The sequence below is a fragment of the Narcine bancroftii genome, unplaced genomic scaffold (assembly GCF_036971445.1).
Source record: "Narcine bancroftii isolate sNarBan1 unplaced genomic scaffold, sNarBan1.hap1 Scaffold_564, whole genome shotgun sequence".
Classification (NCBI taxonomy): domain Eukaryota; kingdom Metazoa; phylum Chordata; class Chondrichthyes; order Torpediniformes; family Narcinidae; genus Narcine; species Narcine bancroftii.
The window spans coordinates 1-23,229 of record NW_027212099.1 but is presented as its reverse complement, the minus strand read 5'-3'; the positions used below and the strand labels follow the sequence as shown (position 1 = coordinate 23,229).

The 23,229-nt window shown below is 38.6% G+C and overlaps 1 protein-coding gene across 1 annotated transcript in view; it reads right to left on the bottom strand.

Moving 5' to 3' along the window:
- LOC138750996 (chromodomain-helicase-DNA-binding protein 3-like) overlaps positions 1-23,121 on the bottom strand; it is a gene marked incomplete at its 5' end in the record, with an annotated part of 45,141 nt that extends 22,020 nt beyond the window's left edge. Inside the window, 7 exons of the mRNA XM_069913089.1 lie at positions 684-875; positions 1,425-1,530; positions 1,781-1,912; positions 3,408-3,619; positions 4,606-4,809; positions 14,953-15,207; positions 22,946-23,121. Coding sequence (XP_069769190.1) covers positions 684-875; positions 1,425-1,530; positions 1,781-1,912; positions 3,408-3,619; positions 4,606-4,809; positions 14,953-15,207; positions 22,946-23,121 — 1,277 coding nt within the window. The remainder of the gene's footprint in view (positions 1-683; positions 876-1,424; positions 1,531-1,780; positions 1,913-3,407; positions 3,620-4,605; positions 4,810-14,952; positions 15,208-22,945) is intronic.
- Between the last annotated feature and the right edge of the window lie 108 nt (positions 23,122-23,229).

Genomic DNA, 23,229 nt, shown 5'->3' with positions numbered 1-23,229 from the left:
CAGATTCGATATGATCAGCCCCAGGGCGATTAGTTTAAACAGAACTTCCACAACAACTGAAAAACAACAGTTCTCCAAGCCTACGATGGTAATCTGCACCTCACCTTCCCTGCAGCCCTCCTCCTCCCTTCCCTCAAATGCAGCATCTCCCACCAAGAACGCTGCCTTTTAGATTTGGAGAGCAGAAGTCTACGGTTGGAAGGGGGGATGGGTGAGGAGGGAGAAAGGATTGGTTGATGAAATTAATGCTGTGATTATACAAAAGTTTGGTCAGGCTACATGTGAGCAGTCCAGGGATCACATTCAAGGATACATTCACCGGGACTGGAGGAAGCAAGGGTGCATTGTGCAGATTTGCAGCAATGGCACCTGGGACTCCGAGAGATTATACAATCTAGGCCACATTGCTTAAATCTGAAAGATTGAGAAGCAATTTATTTGAACTTTTTGTGAATCAGTGTATTGATAAAGTAGAAAATTTAAGTATTCTTGGCATAAAATGCAATGACTCTCAGCCAACTAGCAACTTTGAATACCAGACTGATAGTTTGTTTATAAAAAGGAAGTTGATCAGCCATGATCCCAACGAACGAAAGAAAGATTAGAGACGTAAAAAGCTGCTCTTATTTTCCCCACATAGAGCTTGCTTCCACCAATAGCAGGGAGAACAAGTCTGGCTTTACCTCTTTATACAAGGAATACAAGAATACGATGGTCTGGATGGTCTTGCCCAGTCCCATCTCATCAGCCAAGATGGTATCAGTGCCTTGTGCCCAGGAGAATCGGAGCCAGTTTAGACCCTCCAGCTGATACATGTGCAAGGTTCCACCTGTGACTGTGATGAAATCCGGCTGCACCTCATATTTAATTGTTGGCTGTGGGTAAAGAAAAAAAGAACAATTGAACAATGACAATGCAATTCTGGGAAGAATTATTCAGCATGGTTGGAAACAAGCTGACAAATGTCGTCTCTCCCTTCTTGCCTGCTTCAGATGGTCAGTATTCCAAGCCTGAGTGCAGTGTCTCGACACGAAATGGCAACGATAACCTCCCCCCAACCCCATAGATGCTGCTCAACTCACCATTCTTTTTTGTGCCAGATTCCAGAAGCATTCCTAAGGATCAGAATGGGTTGGCACGGTTAGCGAAGCGGTTACCACATTCACCCACCCAATAATTGCTATTTACAGCGCCAGAAGGGCCTGTGTACGTGCTGTATGTTAATAACCTTTAAGTCTTTAATTACTAACCTTCTAATCAAACACAGCTGGTTAATGGGCTCTCAGCTCACACCGTTGAATGTTATTTACCACCCTTCTCCCCCAAAGTGCATCATATTCAAAATATATGTAGGGGAGTGTGTATTTTAAAGATTCATAGTAATTACAATGCATTTCAGACCACCGCTTCCATTCCTCACTCACCTCCACTACAGGAGAGCTAGGAGGATTATCTGCCAAAAACTCCTTGATTTTCTTGAAATTCTTGGTTTTCTTGGGTCTGGTGGGATCCTCCCCAGTGATCATCTCCCTGCAGGAGAAGCAAAACAGCATTAAAAGTCATGTATGCAGGAAGCAAGCAACAACTAACCAAATTGTGGGAGGCTGTTGGAATCAAAGCACAAGTTGGACCAGCTTTCCAAAGAGCATATGCCAGTATACTTCCCATACCCTTGAGATGAAGGATGCAGAGGTTAATGCAATACTAATGGATCCATTCGCCATGAGAATCCTCGTCCCCATTCCCCCGCCCCACACATATACACATCCCCACCCCCTACCTGTGATTCCAGTATGCAACTTTGACAGAGTCGTAATCTGGGACTTCCAGCTCGTCCTCCTCCCAGGTGGCCTGGTCATATGGTAGATCCCTCCACTTCACTAGGTAGTGGTAGTTTCCTCTCCTGTCAATGCTGCAAGTGTGAAAGAGGCAGAGGGGGGGAAGTTACACCAATGGGTGAAGCCACCTGCACTCCTCCAGTCTGTTTCAATGCCAGAATTGATGGTTTTGTGGCCAGGTTTGTGGGTGTCAGAGAGGATGGTGGTGCAGAGGAAGCAGGGAGTCTGCAGAAAGGCTTGAACAGGTTGGGTGAATTGGCAAAGAAGTGACAGATGGAATACAGCATGGGGAAGTGTATGGTCATGCACTTGAGTATAATGAACAAAGCCGTAAACAATTTTCTAAATGGGGAGAAAATTCAGTGCATAAAACACTCAAGAGGAGAACAAAAAGAGAAAAAAGCAAATAATAAAAAATGTATCAATTAGATCACTCCTCAAGTGGACATACCTGGTCAAATTAGAAAAGGTTGATGGGGCATGCTGAAGGTGGGGGGGGGGGGGATGCGTACAGTTACCAGACACAAAAAACACTGGCCTTGGTCAGACAGACTGAGTAGTCTTTTCTGTGCCACACATTCAATGTAATTCCATGGTTGAACAACTGGCTGTGAGGGCAGAGTTTTACAGCATGGAAACAGGCCCTTTGAATCAGAAATGGCCTCTCTAACTCGTATGTTTCGGTCATGCCCTATGTTGGAGAGGCATTGGATATTTTTAAGACTTTGTCAGCTATTAATTGCTATTTTTGGAATTATACTTCCAGAAGTGGGACGTTCCCACTTACACACAACGTGTTGCAGCCTTTTCTACATTGCTGGCGAAAAGAGCTATCTTATTTAAATGGAAAGATTCTAATCCAATCCACCTACTTTGACCCAATGACTCTCTCAAATTATGTCATGCTAACGTTTAGAGAAAGTTAGGAGTCATAAATTTGATAACTTCTGTTAAATTTGAAGAGACGAGGCGACCTTTTATAAATTATTTCCACATGAATTAATCAGTATAATTATTTTCCATTCTGGTCTATATTTTCTCTTTGTTGGTGAAAACCAGACAATTAATTTTTATAAATAAATCCTCAGGATAGGCTTTTTTTCTTAGATTAGGTGGAGTTTTATACAATTAATTTTTTTCTTTTTTTGAAGATTTCACTTTGAGATGAGAACATATTCATTAATTGTGGTGTAATGCAATATGTTATATCGTATGATGTCATAGTGATTTTTCTTTCTTTCTTGATTATGTACTCTTGTTCTCTCGTGTATTGTTTACCTCTGATTAATAAAAAGATTGAAAAAGAAACAAGCCCTTTGCCCCAACAGGCAAACCAAAATGCCCACCCAAACTCATCGCTTGTCCCACTATCACTCTAAATCTTCCTAAGCCACATGTTAGTCTCTGCCTTGAAGGGCTGGGGCTTCCCTCAAACCCAAGCTAGTTTTTCTATTTTCACAAAGCAAGTGAATGGGGTGCGACAATGTCGGTGATCTGACAGATTAGGCCTCCTCCTGCTCTCAGGTTCCTGAACAGAAACTGACAACAATCCGTCACTGGTAACCCCACCTGTGCTGCAGGATACGGTGGATGGTCATCCACTCCAGTTTTATCCCGTAGCGGTAGAACCTCTCCTCCATGGCAGCGTACTGAGGGTCATGGGCCTTCCGCTTCTCACTCTTGCCGTCTTCGTCCCCGGAGCAGTAATCAAATGGAGGAGGCTCGTCCATGTCAGTCTTCCGTTGATAGTTGCGGAACATCACTGAATGGTAAATCTCCAGCTGTGGGAACCCAATAAGCGGGTGGATTAATGATGCGAATCACCAAAGTTCTGGGGCTCCAGATGTACCAAGCAACACCTCCCAAACACTTTGGCATGCCCAGCAACCACTTACAAATATCAGACAGCATGAAAACAGACATGCCTGTGCTGAACGTGATGCCCAAATCAAACAAAATAATCTACTCCTTGCCTCAGATAGGTACCCCTCCATCCTCATCAATTCTTGTATTGATCTAGAAACCTCTGAAACAACATGATTGTGTCAGTGTCCACCACCACTATCCATGCTAGCCTGTCCCAGGTGCCCACCACTGTGCAAAACTATATGCCCCACACATCAACTTTCTCCCTCTCACTTGAAATGGACTTCCTCTTGTGTATAATGATTTTATCCCCAAAAATTCTGACAGTCCACCCTATCAATACCTCTCATGATTTTATAAACCTTCATCAAGCCTCCCCTCAGCCTCCGGTGCTCAAGAGAAAAGTTGGTCTAATCTCTCCCGATCGGTTCAAAGCCTCTAAACAGGTCAACATCCTGGTAAATCTCTTTAGTCCCCTTTCCAAAGCCTCATATCCTTCCTGAAATGGGGTGACCAGAATTGCACACAGTATTCCATGGGGGGCTGAACCAGAGTTTTATATTGCTGCAACATAACCTCACGTTTGTACTCAATACCCTGTTCAATGAAGCCAAGCATACCAGGCTTACCAACGATTTATTTGGGTGGTCACTTTCAATAAACTGTGGACAGGGTCCCCATATCTCTATGTATGTCAATGCTTGAAAAGCTCTGCCATTCACTATGTACAGTCCCCTTATCATGACTCCAAAGAGATGCATTGACCCCAAAACTCTGCCAGGACTCTGAACCCTTGGTGAACTTACCGTGGGACTGAGGGGATGGCACAGATAGAGCAATATTCAGACTAGGCTATGTTGATACTGCCCTGGCCACGCCACCGAAGATGACCACAACCCACCTGCAGCTCTGTGACCCAGGAACAGTGCCAGTACGACAAGCCAGCCCACTTCACAAAAAACTCCCGCTCCGGCCGGCCATGCAGTGGCTTGGGTGGAGAGTCCTCCGGGTTGGCATCAGGAGGCCTGGGCACTGGGACAGGCTGCGGAGGATCCCCCCATCTCCAGTGAAGGATCTTCTGGACCCGTCCTTTCAATGGCAGGCACTGCAGAGGAAACACAAAACCAGAGGATGAAGGTTGACACAAGAAACAGGAGCAGGCAGAGGCCATTTGGTTCATTGAGATCACTATGCCAGTCAACAAGATCACAGCTGATCTGGCTGTGGTTTTAGCTCCAGCTACCTGCCTGCTCCCCATGACCCATTTATTCAAAATATTATGCGTCTTCAATGCATTTAATGAGACCATCTCCCTTGCTTCCTTGAGTAGAGAATTTCTCTCTGGGAGAAGCAGTTCCTCCTTCCTAAGTTTCTGTTTACTGTCAGGCACCAAGAACAGGTTTCTACTTCAATAGCATCGAAGGATAATTGGTACTATGGTACTTACTGATTGCAAGATGTTTCAGCCAATTTGTACACAATGAACCATTAACATGACAAAATAGGTGAGGCAGCTGGTCAAGAGGAAGGAGGAAGCAGGAAGGGCTCATGAGAAGTTTATCATAGCCAAGGAGGAGCATAAGACTTGGGAGAGCTTAAATGGGGAGTAAGAATGCCTTGGCACACAAGATTAATGAGAACCTCAAGGCGTTCAAAGCATATGTGGGGAACAGAAGGATGACAGGAATGGAGGTGGGGCCACTAAAGAATAAAGGAGGCAACATGCCTGGAGGTGGAGGTGGTTGGGGAAGTCCTAAATGAATACTTTATTTCAGTAATCACAAGAAAAGAGACCTTGATCAGGGCGAGGTCGAAATAGAACAGGCTTGTGTGTTGGACGATGTAGAGATTAAGGAAGAGGAAGTGTTGGATTTTCTTAAAAACATTAAGATTGTTAAGCCCCCGACGCAATTCCTCTTTGGCCACAGAGAAAGGTGCTGGAGGATGGGAGAATGGCAAATTTAGTCCCTTTGCTTCAAAAGGTAATAGGGAGAATCCTGGGAATTCTAGACCAGTGAGGCTTACGTCAGGGGTGTGCACACTATTAGAGAGGATTCTTAAGGATAGGATCGATGAGCATTTGGAGAAGTCCAGTTTACTCATGAATTGTCAGCATGGCTTTGAGAAGGGAAGTTCGTGCCTCACGAGTCTAAGTTTTTGAGGAGATAACAAAAGAAATTGGTGAGGCTAGAGCAGTAGATATGGTCTACATGCATTTTAGTAAGGCATTTGACAAGGTCAATAGGATCCATAGAACATTGGCTGTGTGGGTAAGAAAACTTGTTTTCCATCATTAAAGCAGAGAGTAGTGGATGGAAAGTATTCTGCCTGGAGGTTAGTGATTAGTGGATGGATCTGTTCTGGGACCTCTGCTCTGTGATTTTTATAAATGATCTAGATGAAAAGGCGGAAGGATGGGTAGTAAGTTTGTGGATGAAACGAAGGTATGACTAGTGGAATATGCAGAAGCTTGTTGTAGGTGTGACAGATTATGTTTTATATATTATGTATAGAATTTTTTGGAATATAGATTGTGGGCTTTTAGTTAGGTGACAAACAGATACAAACTCTTCAAAAGAGATCTCATTATAAAATCCAAGAGTTATGCATAAGGTGGTGCCAACAAGTCTGCAAAGACGGGGGCGTGGCAATATGGCATAGAGTCTAGACATGCAATCTCGACCTCTCTAGCCAGACTTTTAAATACCCGTTTTTTTAACGCTTTGTTTTAACCATATAACCATTTACGGAGCGGAAACAGGCCATGTTGGCCTTTCGAGTCCGCACCAGTTCACTGATTTTGTGCGCCCTCTTCAGGCATTGGTCCCGCTAGATCTTCATTCAATAACGATGGACAAATTCAATGCAGGTGGAATCAGTCGTAGAATTGTTTGATAATGAACCTCATTCCTTTATTCTTTCACCCTCAAATTTCCAATTTTTCTTTGATGCAAAATTCTTCTAAACTTCCCTCTTATTTCACAGAATATTTCAAATTTATGCAAATCACTGACCAGTAGAAACACAGACAAAAACTTAACAATATTGAAAATATCAACCTTTTCCATTCCTATTCATAATTAACCTCATCATTCTTGAAATTAACATGACAAACCTTTTCTTTCTCACTTCTGCTGTCTTGATGTGCTACACAAATAAAAACCAAAACTGAAACCAGATCTGTGACCTAAGCAATGGTTTATAAAGATTTTCTAAGACTCTTTCACTATTGTACTCTCTATGAATAGATTCAAAATTTAAAAAAAATCTAAAATGTTCTCCCTCTTTTTAAAACCATAATCCGTCATTTATGAGATCTGTTCTTCACTCTCTCAAAAGCATTTAAATTTTAACTAGGAGGCAGCTAGATCTGGATACAATGCACCAGTTATGGTTGAAACAGTGTTTTACAACAGTTCATCATGACCTCCTTTGTTACATAAAAAGTATGCAAGATACTAGGCTTTTTAATCACATTCTCATAATGCCCAGCCACTTTCAATAAGCATAGATGTGCTGCAGGTCATCCCTTTAAGACTTGTGCATTGCAGTTAAATTGGTAGGAAAAAATGTGATGAGACAACTGTAACACTATTAATTTCTCAGCATCAAATTTCGCCTACCACCTGTCCAATCATGCTTCCAGCCTATCTCCAATCACTATGTCTCCAATCACTATGCCTCCAAGTTTTATGTCATCTACAGATTTGGAAACTGTGTGTTGCACAGCCAACATCAAGTCATATGAATCTCAGTGTGTCCTAGCAATGACCTCCTCCACCCAGGAATTCCACTGTATGCTTCCCTCCAGCTCAAGAAACAACCACACCACAAGACTCTCGTTATCTAGCCAATTTTCTATCATCCAATTACATTCTCACCTCTGAAAATATTTGTCAGTCGACACAATTGACCTTTACTGAACCCATGATGACTTTCTCTAATCAATCCACACATCAAAACAACTGATATTTATGTTCCTTATTATTATTTCTATAACTTTTACGACTGGTCAGGGTAAATTGATTGGTCTGTGGTTACTTAGTTTATACAGTATTGATATTATTTTTTTTTTTAAACCCTAAAAATGAGGGAAAGTTAAAAGTAAAAATGGAATTTATACAGGAAAAAAAATAATACTGTAAGTTTGGGATGTAACAGTTCCCAAGTTACTCAACCTTATTGTGTTGAGAAGCTTTCTCTAGAGAATGCACACTTAGCTATCTCTCCTTACAAGGTTACATCAGGAGATGTGAGATTGCAGAGAGAGTATGACAAAAATTATAAATGCTAGATATAGGCTTGTAACTTATAATTGTGTACATCAATTGTATTTAACTCTGGAGAATCACTGACAAAAGGCAAAGGAGGAAAAACCCAACACCCAACCCCAACCCACCAATTTTCCCCTGCAGCCGCTGCAACCGTGTCTGCCTGTCCCGCATCGGACTTGTCAGCCACAAACGAGCCTGCAGCTGACGTGGACTTTTACCACCTCCGTAAATCTTCGTCCGCGAAGCCAAGCCAAAGAAAGACAGTATTGATATACTCTTTCAACCAGACTGCCATGTGTTCAGTTTTCAGGATCTCAAGTTTAAACTTTTTAAATTTTAGTTTAAAGTATTAAGGAGTTATTATGGCCTCTAATGGTAAAAAAGTCTAAACCTCAAGTTCAAAAGAAGTTACATTTTCAAAGTGCTGAAGATTTGGGGTCTTGACGACTTGATACAGCCCCAGGCTCAATCTCTTCCTTGCCTAAATCCCAAAGATCGCCTGTGGGGGCTAAAAAAAAATACCTATCGCTCACCAAATGAAGGATGGCGCTGGAATTACCCCTTCTCCGGAAGAAGGTGCGTGTTCCCAAGAAGTGGACCCCGATTTGGAAAGCCTTTCGATTTCAATGGAGGGAGCACACAGGAAGACGACTCCATTGTTGGAAATGCATCAGGTAGCATTTCAATCTGAAGAAATTGTTTTTCTTCGCGAATTGATGAGAAAACAACGAGATACGGGGGGAGACCAGCGGCGACCCCCTGAGGAAGTCGGGGTGCAGCCGCTAGGAGTCCAGACCCACAGTAAAACTTTTCAAATGCCTTCTGTTGAGTTGCAGCAGGAGCTGCAGTTACCTTGTTCTGCCACTATGTCAGAGAGCGTGCAGAGCTGAGATTTACCGATTCACAGTGTATGCAATTAAATGTAGTTATTCAAGCTGTTATAAAACCTTTGTTGACATCTCAAATTAATGAAATGGTTCAAATGAATGCTGGTATAAGTTCAGAATTAAATATGGTTAAGACATGTGTGGATGTATCTTATGAAGACTGCTTTTTTGGACTGTAAACAACAAGTGACTTCTAACACAGAAAAAGTGTTGAAGGTGGAAAAATCAGTCATAGAATTGGGAGATCGTGAGAAGGAGCCAGAAAGAAAAATAGATTATTTGGAAAATCAAAGCAGAAGGAATAATGTGAAAATTGTTGGTTTGCCAGAAGGTATAGAAGGACAAGATCCTCTTCGTTTTTTTTAAGGCTGGATTCCGCAAATATTAGGGCAAGAATTTTTCTCTGGGGGATTGGCACTGGAAAGAGCCCATAGAGCTTTAAGAAGAATACCCTCAGCTGGTCAACCACCAAGACTGGTAATAATTCGAGGTTTGAGTTATTTGGATAGAGAAGCAATACTTTGACTTGCAGTACAAAATGCGAGACAACGACAAACCCCATTATTGATTCAGAATAGCAGTCTTTTTTATCCTGATCTGAGTCAAGATGTCATTCAACGTCGATGTCAATTCAATCCAGTTAAAGAAGTTTTGTGGCGTGAAGGTTATAAGTCTACTTTTCGTGACCCTGCAGTATTGAAGGTGTTTTACGGAGACTATCAATTTCAGTTTTTTGAGACTGATCGTGAAGCAATGATTTTTGCTGATTCATTGCCAGATATAAGAGGACAAAGATGTAGTCCACCATTATCTCCTAAAGAAAAATTTGGGAGCTCTGGAAGAAATGGCAGAAATGGGAAAAAGGGGAATGTAAAGTGTCTTATCTCCTTCCGAAATGGGATCTTCGAGATTGGAATCTTCTGGATGAAAAGAAGAATTTTCTTATTCTATTTTTTCTTTTAATATTATGATATTTTGATGTTATTGTCTGTTTGGTTGGGGAGGGAGAGATTTGCACTAAGCTCTTTACTCGTCATCAGCCACTGGTGGGTGACCCACACCCAATTTTTGTTTAGGGGATTACTATCTCTTGGTAGTTTTTTTTTGGGGGGGGGGGGGAATTTTCTTTTTATCTATTTATTTATTTTGTTTTTAATTTGTGATTTTTTTTATTGGAGGGCCTATATACGCTGATTTGAGTTTTATATTAAGATATTATTGGTATTTAGTAATAATAGTAGATATGTCAAAGTTGAGGTTTACTACTTTTAATGTTTGAGGATTAAATAGTCGAATTAAACATAAGCGAGTCTTGGCGTATATTAAGAAAATGAAAATTGACATTTGAACGTGAAGGAAAGCGTGAAATTAAAAAGGGATTGGGTTGGGCATATATATTCTTCTTCATTTAATTCTAGAGCTAAAGGTGTAGCAATTTTGATACATAAAAATTTATCTTTTGAATTATAATCAATGGAGGAAAAGGCTGGATGTATTCTTAAATTGAATTGTAAGATTTTTAGTGAATTTTGGACTTTACTTAATATTTATGCTCCAAATGCAGATGATAAAGTATTTATTTCAGATGCATTTTTATGTTTGGGTCAAGCTAATGATAATATTTTAGTTGGTGGTGATTTTAATTGTGTTTAGGAACCTTTATTAGATAAATCTCCGAAGAAAGTTAAAAAATCCAAGATGGCAATCCAGGTCCAAGCGTTGATGAAAGATCTTAACTTAGTGGATATTTGGAGACGTCTTAATCCGACAGAGAAAGATTTTTCCTTTTATTCATCTAGACATGAATCGTTTTCTCGGATTGACTTATTTTAGTATCAGAACACTTACAAGGGAAAATACAACAAGCGGAATATAAAAGTAGGGTGATTTCAGATCATTCTCTGTTATATTTTACATATGAAACTTCTGAGAAAATTCAAATAGCTCATCATTGGAGATTTAATACAATGTTGTTAAAAATATGGAATTTATTGATTTTTTGAAAAAATTAATTAAATTTTTTTTTAAAGAAAATTCTAATTCTGTTCAAAGTAAGTTTGTATAATGGGATGCTATGAAAGCCTATTTGAGAGGACAAATAATTAGTTATACTTCTAAAATAAAAAAGAATCGATTAAATCAGAGTCTTGAATTAGAGAAACAGATCGATGAGTTAGAAAAGGAATTTTTGAAAGATGCTACAGATCAGAAAATAGAATTATCTAGGCTGAAATTGAAATACAATACTTTTCAATTTTATCAATTAGAATGTGTGATTAATAGGACTAAACAACAGTATTACGAATGGGAAGAGAAAGCACATAAGGTATTGGCGTGGCAATTAAAGAAAGAACAGATATCGAGGACTATTAATGCTGTTAGACGGAATTTTCTTATTATTTGTAAACCTCGTGAGATTAATGATGAATTTTATTCATTTTATAAAATGTTATATACATCTGAAGGAAAACAGGAAACTGGATCGATTGATTTTTTTAAAAATCACAGTTGAATTTACTGATATTAGAGGATGGAGATATATAGGAGTTAGATGAACCATTTACTGATTCAGAAATTAAAATGGCTATGCTGGAAATGCCGAACGGTAAATCGCCTGGTGATGAATTTTCGGTTGAATTTTATAAAATTTTTTATGATGATTTATCTACAGTGTTTGGGGATGTATTACGTCAAGTTGGAGAACATTATGATTTTCCTGAGTCTTGTTCTAGTTACAGTAATTCCTAAAAAAGATAGATTTCCTTTGAAAGTATCTCCATGTACACCAATTTCGTTGTGAAATGTAGATTATAAAATAATAGCTAAAATATTAGTGAATAGATTGGCTAAATTTTTACCAAAGTTAATTCATATTGATCAGGTTTTATAAAGAATAGATATGCTTCAGATAACATTTTGCGCGTGATTAGTTTGATTAATAGATTTCGACAATCTAGATCATCTGATGGTGATATCCTTAGATGCAGAAAAAGCATTTGATAGAGTTGAATGGAATTTTTTGTTTAAAGTTTTGGACAAATTTAAGTTTGGTCCTTCTTTTATTGTTTGGATTAGGGCTTTATATAGTAAACCGGTAGCTAGAGTATTGACGAATGGTTTGATTTCGGAATCTTTTAAGTTAACTCGATCAACTCGTCAAGGTTGTCCTTTATCACCACCTTTGTTTGCGTTAGTGATTGAACCTTTAGCACAGTTGATAAGACAAAATACACAGATACAAGGTATGAAAGTTTTAGATGAGGAGTATAAAATTAATTTATTTGCTGATGATGTATTGATGTATTTAATAAACCCAGCTCAGTCACTTTTGCATTTGAAGGAATGTTTAATATGGATGTCTTTCTGGATATAAAGTTAATTGGGAAAAAAGTGAAATATTACCGTAAGTGAAGGAGATTATTCAGTTTATAAGAATATTATGAATTTGAAGTGGACTGATCGAATTAAATATCTGGGTATAATTTTGAATGTTAATTATCAATCTTTATATAAATTAAATTATGCTCCGTGAATGAAAAAAAAAACTGATTTGATTAAATGGAAAGATTTACCTATTAATTTAATGGGAAGGATAAATACAATTAAGATGAATATCTTTCCGCATATACAATATTTGTTTAAATCTATTCTGTATTTACTTGATAAAATTTTTTTTCGAAATTTAAATAAAATGGTTTGGGAGTTTTTATGGAGGGGTAAATTTTCGAGAGTAGCTTTGAATAAATTAACTTGGAAATATGAGTTAGGAGGACTACGTTTACCACATTTTCAAAATTATTATGAGGCAGCCCAACTTAAATTTATTAGTTCATTGATGGATTTGGTACGGCCTCCTAGTTGGGCTAAAATTGAGATGGCAAGTATTTCTGAATTTGAAATACATCAATTTTTGTTTAGATGGAATATAAATTTGTTACAGCAATATAATGTGCCTATACTAAAACATTTAATGAAGTTATGGATAAAGAAAAATGATAGGTTCTAGGGGTAAATTATTGGCTTTGACTCCGTTATATAATAATCAACTTATTTATTTTTCAATACATAATCAGAGTTTATTGCATTGGAGATTTAAAGGTGTGAAAAATTTGGGAGATTGTTTTAAAGAGGGTCAGTTTTTACCTTTTAATCAGATGATGGAAGATTTTGGTATTGATAAGAATTCTTTATTATCAAATTTGATCTTTGGTAAAATGTATGTTTGGTAGAGATATGATTTTACCTAAAATGACTAAATTTGAGACTTCTCTTATGAAGATACCAGAGAAGGGTTATATTTCATTTATGTATCAAATATTACAGGATGGTATAGATAAAAAGGGTTGGGATAGATCTAAAATTAAATGGGAAGCGGATTTTGGTTTTACTTTTTCTGAAGAGGACTGGTTAGATATCTGTTATGATAGTGTAACTAGATTGATAAATGCACGTTATGCAATGATTAATTACAATTTTTTTTACATCAATTATATTTGACACCTGAAAAATTTAAAAAATATGGTTTTAATGAATCAGATTTGTGTTTTAGATGTGGTGATACGGTTGAAACTTTTTTTCATGCTGTTTAGTCATGTATAACTAATACAATCTTTTTGGAAGAAAATTCAATCGTTTTTAGAATATCTGTATAAGATTAAAATAGTTTTAGATCCAACAGTATTTTTATTGGGTAGTTTACAACCTCTGAAAGGCTTGGGATTAGATAAGTTTCAGTTTGCCTTTTGAATATTTAGCTTTATCCGTAGTGAAAAAATGTATTGCTAGTACGTGGAAAGATACAAATATGATTGATATTAATAGATGGCATAATAATATGAAATATTGTTTAATAGTGGAAAAAATTACACATGTTTTGCATGATAATTATAATTTTTATATTAATAAGTGACTGTTATACTTAGAATATTTACATTTTAATTTATATTGATTAGATTTTAATATGTATATTTAACTTTTTTTATATTCTTTCTTATTTTATGGCTCTCCTTAGGAGAGTTGGCTGAAGGGGAGGGGGTTCTTTTCTTTCTTTGTAAAAAAATGTTCATGTTTAATTGCTGTATATGTCATATTATTTGTTTTTTAATGAATAAATAAACTTTTTTAAAAAGTCCGCAAAGACAATAGACTCCTGTGCTGGAGATTTTCACAACAAGGTGCAAATGAAAGGGCCCATCTCAGGAAACAGATAAGATTGCTCATGAATTGATTTTGGGAGACCATCTCCCTTGTTTCCTTTTGGTGGAATGTGCTGCTTTAGGAAGTTCATGTGGTTTTGGAAGCAGAGAGAGCCAAACAGATTTTTTTTGGAGAGGGACTGCTGGTTTTATGCAGTGTTTTTGGAAGCTTGTTTGAACCCCTATTTTGAAGACGGGTTGTGAGTTCTGAGTTCAGCCTGTTCAAAGCCCATACAAGTAGAGATGGCTGGCTGTATAATGTTTCACCTGAGATAAGAGAAACAGAAAAAGAACTCTGTGATGATCTGAAAGAAAGAGGTTATCATCTGGAAAACCCTGATGTGGCAAGTTTCTTCGGCAAGACACTGAAGTGGTTGGTTACAAGGAATCTGTTTGTGTGTGTCCAATGAGCAACAAATCTCTCTGAAAACCGTTAAGAACCCTCCTGAGCAGTAACCATTTACCTTTCAAGCACCAAAGCCTTGTGAAGATTCATAAATGTCAAATTCTATGTACCATATAAGAATTGCCTGCAACCAGTGAACTTGGAGGAGTGAGAGTGAAATTGGACTGTGAATCAAAGAACTTTTCTGAACTTACACACCCTTTACATACATGTGTACTTAGAATTAGGAAGGAATTAAGTTAGGTTAAGTTAATAGAAATAAGTTAAAAGTTTGATCCTGTTTGTATGTTTAAAGAAAAATAAAAGCAACTTTTGTTTGTTACCATTTATCTTAGTGAATTTCTATTGCTGCTGGGTTTCCAAGACCACAGGTGCTCGTCACTGTTTGCTCACATGTATTTGAAGATGGGGAAACGAGTCACATCTTCACAGAACTGTAAAGCACCAACCTACTGCTGTAGAATATCAAATGAGATGGCTACTCACGGTGCAACGAGGACACAGCCACTCGCCATTGGGAATTTCAGGAAGTGGTGGGTTGAGGCAGTGAATGTGGTAGGAGGAAGGGCAGGCATCACAACACAGCAGCTCTCCGCCATCTTTGCAGACCCGACAATACTCCATGTGATCGTCTTCTTCTTCTCGCTCAGCCCCCAACTCCACTCCTTCCTCTTCCTCCTCCTCTTCCTCCTCCTCCTCCTCCTCCTCTTCCTTTGCTTCCCACTGAATACCTTCCTTCTCCTAAAGAAGCATGAAACCGAACTCATTAATCATCGCCATTTTACTGACATTTACTTTATCCTCCCCACTCCACGTTGAAACAGCTTCACTTTACGTCGGCTGGACATGAAGTTACAAAATGGATCATGTAAATTCCCACACTGGTGCCGCCTCAAGCTGCACTAATCTATTACCGTAACTGTCAGTTAATTTCACATGCATCTCCCATGATGTGGCTACCCTCCACTCACTGTAGACAAACCCAGTTTTTTAAAATCTGGAGATCTTGCTGCAGTATCAGATACAGGGAGTTGACCATTTGCACTCAGTCTCTTTAAGGGAGAGGCATCCAATTCAACGAGTTCATCTCTTCACATCAACGGTTCTGTCGTGGACAGCACAAAGGCACTTGGAATAGACGAACTATCCACTACACCTAATCATTGGTCAGGAAGGCACAGTAGTGCCTATACTTCCTTAGGAAGTCAAGGCTACCAGCGCCATATCGGCAACATTTTATAGGAACACAATTGAGTGTCCTGTGTGACTACATTATTACATGGGATGGCAGCTGCAAAGCATTGGACCAGAAGTCAACACAGTGATTTTCTTGGCTGTTTTGAAGATCCTCTGAGGTCTCTCTTTCCTCTATTGACAACATTCATTGGGAGTGTTGCTTAAATAGGGCTCAATTATTGAGAACTCTTTCCATCCAGCATACAGTATCTTTGACCCACTACCATCAGAAAGGAGGTACAGGAGCATCAATATCAGAACTTCCAGGCTGAGAAACAGCTTCTTCCCGCAGACTGAGAGTTTCATTAACCGTTACCTAGTAAATCATCCCCAAAATATTTACTGTATCTACTGGTATAATCAAATTTTTTTGGTTCATTTTTTCAGGCCAAAAAAGGAAAGTCTGACTTTTACACGGGTCAAACTTTTGACCTCAGCAACTACCAATATAATTCAACGGATTGGGAACTTGGATGACCGGATCCAGATGATAAGTCCATGGTTGGGAAATCAGGAGCTTGGATGGGAGGGCAAGTGGGGCGAGGATCCACTGCTGGAAGTTCAGAATGGGCGGCCAGGTCAACGGGAGTTCAGATGGGTGGGTAGTTGGGGCAAAGATCCACAGTGGGAGTTTGGATGGGCAAACAATTGAGGCATCAGGAGTTCAGATGGGTGGGCAACTGAGGCGAGGGTCCACCGTCAGGGGTGTCAGAAGCTCCAGTGGGTGGACAGCCAAGGCAAGGGTCTGCTGTCAGGGCATCAGGAGCACAGATGGGCAGCAGGCAGTCAGGGCCAAAAAAACATTGGGGGGTGTTAACTTTTACATTGGTCAAATAAAAACACCCGATTATTGAGCCAAAAAAAAAAGGGGTTGACTATTACATGGTATTGACGATTACACGAGTATATGGAATATACCATACATTTATTTTAAATTAGATATTTATGAATCTATGTACGGTATTTGATGGTACATAGGACCCACTGGCTTATAGGACCACCACCCCCCCCCCCCACCCCCCACCAATTTGTAGCATGAGATTTCAGGAAAATTTTGCTTTAGTGTATTTACCTTCACTCACCTCAATAGAAACATTCCAGCCTTGCATCCCAAAGCCTCCTCACACAGGGCAATGGGCAGGGCCCAGGCCCAATGGCCTGGGGAGCAGACGATTGATCGTTCGCTCTCTCCCACAGTGCTTTGAGAGGAACGCTTGGCCTTGATGATCAGGCTTTGTTCGACAAGCAAGACCACCTCCCACCCAAACAGATTGAATGAGATGTGGGGGCTGGTGGAAGTGAATGAGGGAGCAGCTTATCGAGCTGAGCTCACTCACTGCCACCCGCACTCGTGGCTCATTCAATTCGTTGATCATCAAGGCCTAGTGCTCCCCTCAAAACACTGTGGGAGACCGCGAGTGACAGGAAGGAGGGAGAGAGCAGGCCTTCTTACCAAAGGAAGTGAGCTGCAGCACTCCGGAAAGCACAGGTGAGTAGCTTTGAGCGCTTTCCTCCTGTTGCCTCCACCCGATGCCCAAAATGTCACCTTAGCGTATAGGACCCAGGGTGGTTTTTGAGGCAATATTTTTGGAAACAAAGGGGGTCCTTTATGCCGTAAAATACAACAATTATTATGTGCTGTGCATTGAGTGTATACATGTGCGCACCATGGTCCAGAGAAACATAGCTTCATCTGGTTGTACTGTATACACAGTAAGATGATAATGAACTTAAAGGGACAAGAGGCACCATTTGCTCCAATGTATTCATGAGGACCAACAAAGTATTTCTTGGGAAAAAACCCACTCCATGGTTCTTGGTTGGGGCTCTGCAAGCTGAGATATTACAACATAAACAAGAAAGTCTGAAAGGAGGAAAGGTAATGATGGAAAAACGGAAAGAGAAGATAAACAAAATATAAAATGGCTACGCTGAACTATATGACTCTAAATATTAATGGAATACATAACCAAATTAAAAGGAAGAAACTACTAAATTTACTGAAAAAGGAAAAAATAGATATAGCATTTGTCCAAGAAACACACTTAACTGAATTGGAGCACAAGAAATTAAAGAGAGATTGGGTAGGACATGTAACAGCAGCATCGTATAATTCAAAAGCAAGAGGAGTGGCTATATTAATTAGCAAAAATGTGCCATTTAAAATAGAAGAGGAAATAATAGATCCAGCAGGGAGATATGTTATGATAAAATGTCAGATATATTCAGAGCTTTGGAATCTACTTAATATATATTCACCTAACGAAGAAGATCAAAAGTTTATGCAAGATATCTTTTTGAAGGTAGCTAATACGCAAGGGAACATACTAATAGGAGGGGATTTCAATCTGAATTTGGATCCAAATATGGATAAAACGGGGAAAAAAATTAACAGGAAGAACAAAGTAACCAAATTTATAATTAAATCAATGCAAGAAATGAAACTTGTGGACATATGGAGGAAACAAAACCCAAAAGAAAAGGAATACTCATACTACTCGACTAGACATAAAATATACTCAAGGATAGACCTATTCCTGTTATCAGCCCACATTCAAGGGAGAGTTAGGAAAACGGAATATAAAGCTAGACTATTATCGGACCACTCACCCCTGTTATTGGCAATAGAGCTAGAGGACATCCCTCCAAGAATGTATAGATGGAGATTAAACCCCATGCTACTTAAAAGACAGGATTTTAGAGAATTTATTGAAAAACAATTAAAAATGTACTTAGAAGAAAATACGGAATCAGTGGAAGATAAGTTTATACTATGGGACGCAATGAAAGCATTCATTAGAGGGCAAATAATAAGTTATGCAACCAAGATGAAGAAGGACTATAATCAGGAAACAGAGCAGTTGGAAAGGGAAATAATAAACATAGAAAAAAAATTAGCAATAAAGGAAGATACAACCAAAAGAAGAGAATTGGCGGATAAAAAAATAAAATATGAAACATTACAAACATATAAGGTGGAGAAGAATATAATGAAGACAAAACAGAAATATTATGAACTAGGGGAAAAAACACACAAAATCCTAGCATGGCAGCTTAAGACAGAGCAAACTAAGAAAATGGTATTGGCAACAAGGAAAAAAGACAAACAAATTACATATAATCCAAAAGAAATTAAGGAAAACTTCAGAGAATTCTATGAACAATTATACCGAACCGAAAACGAAGGGAAAGAAGGGAAAATAGATGAATTTTTGACTAAAATTGAACTACCAAAACTACAAATAGAGGAACAAAATAAATTAACAGAACCATTTGGAACAGTAGAAATACAAGAGATAATAAAAAATTTACCAAATAATAAGACACCAGGAGAGGATGGACTCCCAATAGAATTCTACAAAACATTTAAAGACCTAATAATACCGCCCCTCCTGGATGTAATGAACCAGATTGATGAGACACAAAACTTACCAGATTCATGTAAAACAGCAATAATTACAGTGATACTAAAACAAGGGAAAGATCCACTCTCACCAGCGTCATACAGACCAATATCTCTGCTAAACACAGATTATAAGATAATAGCTAAACTATTAGCGAACAGATTAGCAGAACAGGTACCGAAAATGGTAAATTTAGACCAAACTGGATTTATCAAAAAAAGACGCACAACGGACAATATTTGTAAATTTATTAACTTAATTCATGCAGTAGAAGGAAATAAAGCACCGGCAGTAGCAGTTGCTTTAGACGCAGAGAAGGCCTTCGACAGAGTAGAATGGAATTACTTGTTCAAAGTATTGCAAAAATTCAGTTTACCGGAGAAGTATATTAATTGGATTAAAGCATTATATAAGGGACCGTTAGCGAAAGTGACAGTAAATGGACATGTATCAAAGCAATTTAACTTAAGCAGGTCAACGCGGCAGGGATGCCCACTATCACCATTATTGTTTGCGCTAGCTATAGAACCACTAGCAGAATCGATAAGAAGAGATAATAATATAAAAGGAATAAAAATAAAAGACAGGGAATATAAAATCAGTCTGTTTGCGGATGATGTGATAGTGTACTTAACAGAACCAGAACTATCAATAAAAGAACTATATAAGAAATTGACGGAATATGGAGAAGTGTCGGGATACAAGATAAACGTAAATAAAAGTGAAGCAATGCCTATGAATAACGCGGATTTCTCAAAATTTAAGGAGGAATCCCCATTCAGATGGCAAATGCAGGCAATAAGATACCTAGGTATGCAAATAAACAAAAATCTAGGCCAATTATATAAACTCAATTACAATCCACTAATGAAAAAAATTACAGGACGATTTAGAGCATTGGAAAGAGCTACCACTAACACTGATAGGAAGGATAAACTGTATTAAAATGAACATTTTTCCAAGGATACTATACTTATTTCAGGCATTGCCAATACAACTGACAGAAAAATTCTTCAAAGAGTTAAAGAAAATAATAAGGAGATTTTTATGGAGAGGGGGGAAACCGAGGATAGCACTAGATAAATTAACAGAATGGTATAAACAAGGAGGCTTACAATTGCCAAACTTCAAAAATTATTATAGAGCCGCACAATTAAGGTACCTATCAGATTTTTATCAAACAAGGGAAAAACCAGACTGGACGAGACTAGAATTAGATAAAATAGGGGAAAAGATACCTGAACACATATTATATAAATGGGACAAAAAATTGGTACAACATAGAACTTCTCCAGTATTACACCATCTCCTCAATATATGGAAGAAGATTCATGTAGAAAGAAATAAAATAAATTACCAAATACCAAAACTAATATTGACGCAAAATAAGCTACTCCCTTTTACAATAGACAACCTTGCCTTTAGAAAATGGGAAAAAAAAGGGATTAAAAGAATAGAAAATTGTTTTTCAGGAAGTAGATTCTTATCCTTTGAACAAATGAGAGATAAGTACAATATAACTGGAGATACAGCGCTGGCATATTACCAACTGAGATCCTACTTGAAAGATAAATTAGGAAGCAACTTGAGTTTACCAGAGGGAAGTAACCTTGAATATGTGATTACAGATACAATGTTAATCAAAAGATTTATAAAAAATATGTATATTAAACTGCAAGAAAAGGAAAATGAGGAAACAAATGGTAAAACTAAACAAAAATGGGAACAAGATTTAAATATAAAGATAAAAAAGGAAACATGGGAGAAGTTATGCTCTGGAACGATGAGAAATACAATAAATACGAGGCTGCGTATGATACAATATAATTGGTTACACAGACTATACATTACACCGCAAAAGTTAAATAAATGGGACCCAACAGTATCTGATAGATGTTTTCGATGTAAAAAAGAAAGGGGAACAACAATTCATGCAATCTGGACATGTGAGAGAGTAGAAAAATTTTGGGATGATCTCAATCAGATATTAAATAAAATAACAGAAAACAATATACCAAAGAATCCAGAGATCTTTCTCCTAAGTAACATAAAAAACAAAGAATTTGGAATTGATTTGGAGGATGCACAAAAAAGATTTGTTAAGATAGCCCTAGCCGTAGCAAAAAAATGTATTATGTCAACCTGGAAATTGGAAGATAATTTGAAAATACAACAATGGTATATAGAAATGAATAAATGTATTCCATTAGAAAAAATAACATATAGTTTAAGAAATAATATTGAAATATTCGAACAAGTATGGGAGCCTTACATTAAATACAATAGCGAAAACCTACCGGGAACAAACATTACCTAAGTTGATGGAAGGAGAAGAAAAGAAAAGAATGGACTCAGTAGAATTTCTGGTGTATTTTTGTTGAATGACAACATTGTCTAACTGAATTAATGCAACCTAGACTGTATACCTAAAATGGATGAGAAGGGGGGGGGTGGCTTGGGAGGAGGGAGGGAGAAAAAGTCACTGTAAATGTGTGGAAAAGAAAAAGTGTATATCATGGCTATTGTGATTTATGGTGTGAAAAATAAAAAAAAAATAAAAAACAAGAAAGTCTGCAGATTCTTGTAGTCAAGTGCAATAGGCCAACATGCTGGAAAAACACAGCAGAACACGCAGTATCTACAGAAAGTAAAGAAAACCAACAAAAGGGCAGGCATAGCTGGGACTCATAGGAATACCCTTGGCTAGAGATTGGCCCAGACCCAAAACATTAGCAAAGCTGAGTTTCTCCAGCATGTTTGTGTATTTCTTCTCCAGTCATGGGTACATCCTTACAAATCTTCTCTGCACCCATGTCTTATGTGATCACATACTTCCTGTGGTGCTTTACACCCTGACAAAGAGCTCAGGCCCAAAGCCTTGATTTAAATAAAAACACAGAAATGCACAGAGGAACTCAGCAGGTCTCGCAGCATCCAGAGGAGGTAAAGATATACAACCAACATTTTGGGCCTGAGCCCTTATTCAAGGTATGAGTAAAATACAGGTAGGCTTCTGAATTAAAAGGCTAGGGAGAAGGGAAGAAAGGGCCAGAGAGGAGTTCAGATCTACACAAAATGTGTTAATAGGACAGGAGAGAGGAAAGGTGAGAATTGACTAGGGAAGGGGAGATTGTTTATGGCTCTGTGAAAGGAGACAGAGAGAAAAGGGAAGGGGGTAGAGAGAGAAGAAAAGAGAAATAGGAAAGATGGGCAGGGGGAGGGAAATAATGGAAACTGGAGAGGTCAGTGTAATGCCATCTGGCTAGATGGTGCCCAGATGGAAGATGAGGTAATTCCTCCAATTTGTGGGTGGTCTCAGTCTGGCAGTGAACAAGACCATGGACAGACATGTCAGCAAGGAAAAAAGATGGCAAATTGAAATAGGTGGCCACTGGGAGATCACTGCTATTGTGGCAGACAGAACCGAGGTGGTCAACGAAGTAATTTCCCAGTCTGCGTCCAGTCTCTCTGATGTAGAGGACATCACCACATGAGCACTAGATGCAGTTGGTGACCCATGGAGATTCACAAGTGTTCCTTCACTTAGAAAGGACTTGGTTAACTTTTACTTCCTAAAGATGCTGCGTAACCTGCTGTGTTACTCAAGCATTTTTGCGTATTGCATTTGACCCCAGTGACTGCAGACTTTCTTGTTTAAATCCCATGGTGTTACTCTTGCTGTGGGTTTCCTATTGGGAATGCAGAATGAGGAACTCAGAAATCCAAGATGCTTTGATAGACCGAACCAAGCCTAACCATCACCACAGCATCCAATTTCCTGCCTTATCCTTTCCACGGTTGCAATTTGCAAACTTACCACACCAGCAGGCAGTACTCACACAATGTGGGCAGCTCCACTTCCCTTCTGGGGCTTTGTCCAGTTCCGGATCCAGGCAAACCAAGTGGTAAGCTCGGGGGCAGGTGTCACATAAGATGATCTCTCCTCCCTGCTGGCAAACCTCGCAATAATCCTGATGATCAGTTTCATATCCATCTGCCTCCTCCTCACCAATCACTACACAAGTTAGAAGGAAATTAGTTAGTTAACTGGCAGAAAGCCAGAGGACAATTCAGTGCAAAGAATTCAGTTTATACAAAAGTAAGGTTCAGCAAGTCTGAAATA